This window comes from Poecilia reticulata, unplaced genomic scaffold (genome assembly GCF_000633615.1).
Source record: "Poecilia reticulata strain Guanapo unplaced genomic scaffold, Guppy_female_1.0+MT scaffold_219, whole genome shotgun sequence".
Taxonomy (NCBI): Eukaryota; Metazoa; Chordata; class Actinopteri; order Cyprinodontiformes; family Poeciliidae; genus Poecilia; species Poecilia reticulata.
In genome coordinates this window covers 227,386-232,913 of record NW_007615023.1, presented here as the reverse complement: position 1 = coordinate 232,913, position 5,528 = coordinate 227,386, and the positions used below count along the sequence as shown (strand labels likewise).

Genomic DNA, 5,528 nt, shown 5'->3' with positions numbered 1-5,528 from the left:
CCAAAGAGGGTCCTGGAGGCTCAAAGTGGGTCCTGGAGGCTCAAAGTGGGTCCTGGAGGCTCAAAGTGGGTCCTGGAGGCTCAACGTTGGTCCAGGAGGCCCAAAGTGGGTCCTGGAGGCTCAAAGTGGGTCCAGGAGGCCCAAAGTGGGTCCTGGAGGCATCCTGCATGTTTTATTCTCTCCCTGATGGTAGTAACAACTTTTTCAGCAGGTCAATGTTCTGCTTAGGCCTCTGATGAGCATCATTGGATCCAGATTAAACCAGGGAGGGAATAAAACATGCAGGATGCCTCCAGGACCCACTTTGGGCCTCCAGGACCAACGTTGAGCCTCCAGGACCCACTTTGGACCCCCTGGTCTACAGTGGACCTGACCTTGGACCTGACCTTGGACCTGACCTTGGACCTGACCTTGGACCTGACCTTGGACCTGACCTTGGACCTGACCTTGACTGCTCTGTCATTAACTGACCCAGAATCCCTTTGAGCCTCAACAGGTGAACAAACCAAACTGAAGACAGACGTTGGGGTGAAACTATTCACTTCTTTCTTATCTGATGATTAAACTAAATGTAACACGATAAATTCACAGTTTTTGGAGCTTTTTTTAAAACTTCATCAGTTAAAGTTTATAGTTATTTTCACAGGATGAGTTGAAGCGAAAACCTGTTGGATTGAAATGAATAAATATTGGAGCAAATTTAATCCCTTCATGAACTTTATGAACAGTTTTGTTGTTTTTTGATTTAGTTTGGAAACATTCATCTTTGTCTTTATTCTGTTTTTGTTTTTCTGCAGCTGCTGTTGCAGTAATAAATGATTTGACCTGAAGGAGGATCTGGACAGTTCTGGTTGTACTGAATCCACCTGGATGTTTCCGGTGCTGCCAGTGGAGCTGCAGGGAGACGGAGAACAGGTTCCAGGATCCATGCGGTAAAAAATGATTCATCAGCCTTTTTGTTCCTGATTTACTGTAAACTGGGATTAAATTTATTACCCTCATAAATGAATGTTTGACCTTGTAGCTTGAACTTTACCTGGTTGTTTACTTCAGACCTGCAGCAGAAGCAGAATAAAACTCTTATCATCTCTCAGATTACACAGATGCTAGTATTTGGTAGCTGCTAGCTGGTTTTTTCTGTTCCAGTTGGTCAGATTTCTTCGTGCCAGTAGGAAACTTTTGATGGGAGGGGACAGACGTCACATGTGGCGTACCTCAAGGTTCACTCCTGGGATCCCTCTTACTTAGCACACAGCTTCAGTTCTTCCAGCTGGAAACCAGAGATCAGGGTGACCTCTGACCCAAACCTTCAGAGTCACATACAGACGGTTACAAAGCGGGCCTTCTGTCTCCTGAAGAACTTCAGAAATGACCGTCATCATCACCACAGCCTGCATGACTCAGCACATCTTGGACAGGTAAACAAATGGGAACCATTTCTTCCTGTTGGGTCAAACACGGATGTTTAGTAGCAGCAGTTAATGTTTCATTGAAAGCTTTACTATCTACAATCTATAAAACAACAATAACGTAATCTAGTAAAGTCAGATGTGAGTGAGCCTCCTCCTCCTCCTCCTCCTCCTCCGCTCTGGTGCTCATAAGGAGGAGCCGGAGCAGAAGGAGGTCAGGTCTTTCAGGATCAGGTTACAGATCCAGATCAGCTGGGAGTGAAAACATTCGGACCAGCAGAGATGAAGATGATGAAGACCCTGGTGCTGCTGCTGCTGCTGGTGGCCGTGGCCAACGCTAAGCGGTTCGAGCGCTGTGATTGGGCGCGCACCCTGAAGGCCGGTGGCATGGACGGTTACCGTGGCATCAGCCTGGCCGACTGTGAGTACACAACCACCAGCTGTTAGCATAGCATTCTGTTTTTCATTATGTTTAGTACTTTGTTTGAGCCCATCAGCAGAGGAAAAAATGATAAAACTTTAAAAACCTTTTTTTTTGACTCGTTATATCCTCTCTTATGACCGGATTAAGAAGAATGAGATCACTCAGAGACGACAAACAAAAAGCAAACACGTCCTTGGAGAAATTGCAAAGAGCAAAATCTGATTTGTTACTCCTGTGGGAAAGTTTTTATAGTAAAGGCGTATTCTTGTCTTTAATTTATTCACATAAGGCGAATCTTTGCTCATCCAACCAGAACCCGCCTCTGACCTTTTTAAAGTTAGAAACTCCCTGCGATTTGTTCACAAGATCAAACACCAGTTGTCACCATTGTCTAAATAAGGTGGAAGCAGAGACTCTCCTGATCTCCTGCTGGTTGGTGGCTTTCACAGATCAGGGTGAGAAGCTGGAGCTTCCCACTGATTGCTACTGATCTTGGCAAACAATCTGCTTTAACTACAGGTAAAATAAAGGTCAATAGGCCGGAATAAGTTATACATTTTAAAACTATAATTAGGCTATTTCAATCAAAACATGTAAAGTTTTAAAACTAGCTTATTTTAAATGTATTTTTCTTAACAAACCTCTGTTACCCAAATTGGGACTTGAAAACAACAGATGTGTCGCTCTACCACCACCTAGTGTCTACCTGTACACATCACCGGTTACCATCAATAAATCTGTCACCTCCACTGGACCTTCAGACTGATTCAGGTCCAGAACACCTGCATGGTGCTACATGGAGGCTTATTTAATATATTTTCCCTAAAGTGAGAAGGTCCAGGATCTTCCTGGGTGAAGTTCCCATGTTCTCCCTTTGCATTTCCTGGTTTTCCTGGTTTCCTGGACACGTCTGGACGCCTCCAGGTCGTGTTCAGCTCTTTGTCAGTGGTAGACGGTAGTTTTTCTGGAGAGTTTCCGGCCTGGACATCGTCCCTGGCTCGCCGATCTTTCGCGATAGACTCCAGTTCCCTTGTACCCCTGAAGGGAGACGGATGACTTTTCTGGAGAGTTTCCGCTCTGGACATCGTCCCTGGCTCACCGATCTTTGGCGATAGACTCCAGTTCCCTTGTACCCCTGAAGGGAGACGGATGACTTTTCTATCCGGCGTTGAGTCTTTACCCAACCGATGCTCAGTCTGGTGTTTCCTGATTGTCCGCAGGGGTTTGTCTGACCCAACACGAGTCAGGCTTCAACACCAGAGCCACCAACCGCAACAGAGACGGCTCCACCGACTACGGCATCTTCCAGATCAACAGCCGCTGGTGGTGCAGAGACGGCGGAGTCTCCAGATCCAACGGATGCGGCATCAACTGCAGCCGTAAGCGTTGAATCCTCATGCCACTTTGGGAGTTCTCCCGGAAAGCAGAAGATCCAGTTTTTGAATCTTCCCACAGAACTCCTGACGGACGATGTGACCGCGGCGATCACCTGCGCCAAACGGGTCGTCAGGGACCCCAACGGCATCAGAGCATGGTGGGTGCAGTGATGACGGGACTGCTCCGACTTTCGTGTTTGGACGAGATCATGTAGCATACGTGTGTTTGGTTTCAGGGTGGCCTGGCGTGATAACTGTCAGAACCGTGACCTGAGCGGCTACCTGAGAGGCTGCAGACTCTAACCTGGACCTGACGACCGGATGGACCTTCATCCAGAAACATCGCTGTCTGTAGCCGTCACAGATCCAGTCCTGTGAAAACCTTCTTTAGCCGGTTCTCTAACCGACTGCATCGGCTACTCTTCTTCCCAGCTTTGTTTTAGTTTATTAGCGTTTGCCCTGAAGGTCCCACAACAGCGTTTCAATTAGGTTGAGGTCTGGACTTTGACTAGACAATTGCAGGACCTTGATTATTTACTTTAACAGTAAATATTCTGTAAAAGTAAACAGACCCAGGTTGAAAGAGCAGATGCTCACGTTTGACTCCAGAATACTTCGGTCTACTGGGGAGTTCAAGGTCCAGCCCATCACTGTAAAAACCCAGGTTTTAGGGTGAAAAAAGCCCAGATCACCATCCCTCCACCACCGTGCTACGGTTAGTATGAAGTGATTATGCCTGTCCATCTTGGTCCAACGTGTCCTCTCTGGTCTCCTGTGTCCAGAGGACATTGTCCCAGAAGTCTTGACCTTCAACCAGAGGCAGATGTGCTGATCTTAGTCATTCAGCCATCTTGTTTCTAGCCCTTCCAATTAGCCATGCTGGTGTTCTCTGGATTGCTGCATTTACTGACCACTAGGTGGCATCAGAGACCTTCTATTAAACATAACAAGAGTCACAAACACGTTTCCTTTGGTTATTAATAACTGGGATATTGATTAAAATGTTTGATGATTATTTTCCTTAATGATGCTGATGTTGATGATGGAAATTCACAAAATGTAAAGGTTACTGTTTGTTTCACAATAGATTACTATGTTAATGTTTTCATTATGAAATGTGCTATACTAATAAACCTGACGTCACTGTACAGTTTTTACTAAATGAATGATTCAGATCAAATATGAAAAATAAAAGGATCAAAACATTTGAATTCATTTTAAAAAACATGTTAAACTACCTTTCTTGAGAATAGAAAGTTTGTAAATTGTCAGTTGAATAAAGTTTGAGATTTGTGTTTTAGTCAAAGGGTGTTAAAATTATTGAAATGATTTGACATTTATGCTCATGCCCTTATTTTGAAGGGGTGAGGATGACGCAGCAGTTCCGTTTCCCCTTCGCCGCCAAATACTTTACAAACAAAATAAAACACAGACAGCAAGATTTAAACGTACATGTAACATTAAAGAACATGTAAATTATGTCAAAATTAAACTGCTGTTGTGGTTTTTAACAGGCAAATATGAATTTTTAACAGAAGTTAGCGCTTTAGCATTAGCTTACGCGTAGCTTCTGTAAAATGATGAAGCAGAAGCTGAGGGTACTAAAAGGTTTAGTTAGCCCTGCCCACCACCGTATTTATATTTGTATATGTATTTATAGATAGCATTTCATTGGATTTGTGCAACACTGAAGACGTCTGAACCCAGACACCGATTTCAGCCCGGCGTCGGGACCAGAACACCGTGTTTTCGTCGTAGCTGAACTCCACGCTCCGTCGTGAGCCCTCCAGCTCATGGACCTCACCAAGCTCCGCCCAGAAACGTCCCACGTGACTTCATGTCTCACATTGACCTCCTAGCAGAGCTAATAGCTTCTATGGGATTTTTCCGTTTCGACTGACTCTCTGCAGAGTATTTCTGAGTCGATTAGTTTAGCATTTCTGCCGGATTTTCACAAAATATCAGCCACGACAATGAAACCAACAAGTTCATGTCGTCTTTTTTGGACGACATCAAGATGTGTTAGCCACGCGATGCCTCCAAGATTGTGCGAGTTGCAGCTAAATGCTACCAGTCGATGAGGAAAACAGCAGATCCTCAGCATAAATATAGCTGTGGACAACATCACTGACGGCTGTTGTTCTTGCAAGTCGGGCATTCATGGTTTTGAGGGTTCGAATGTGCCTAGGACTGATACACGGTACTCGGTGCTAGCGTAGCTAACACGGTTAAAGTTTAGCAAAAGCTAGCGTGGCTAAAACGATTACAGTTTAGTAAAAGCTAGTGTGGCTAACACAATTAAAGTTTAGTAAAAGCTAG

General features: G+C 44.8%; 1 protein-coding gene across 1 annotated transcript in view; it reads left to right on the top strand.

Annotated features, from left to right (window-relative positions):
- LOC103460250 (lysozyme C-like) overlaps positions 1–4,513 on the top strand; it is a 24,442-nt gene extending 19,929 nt beyond the window's left edge. Inside the window, exons 4-8 of the mRNA XM_008402352.2 lie at positions 798–1,418; positions 1,603–1,830; positions 3,054–3,212; positions 3,289–3,367; positions 3,446–4,513. Of these exons, the coding sequence (XP_008400574.1) occupies positions 1,692–1,830; positions 3,054–3,212; positions 3,289–3,367; positions 3,446–3,512 (444 nt within the window). The 5' untranslated portion in view covers positions 798–1,418; positions 1,603–1,691 and the 3' untranslated portion in view covers positions 3,513–4,513. The remainder of the gene's footprint in view (positions 1–797; positions 1,419–1,602; positions 1,831–3,053; positions 3,213–3,288; positions 3,368–3,445) is intronic.
- The last annotated feature ends 1,015 nt before the right edge of the window (positions 4,514–5,528 follow it).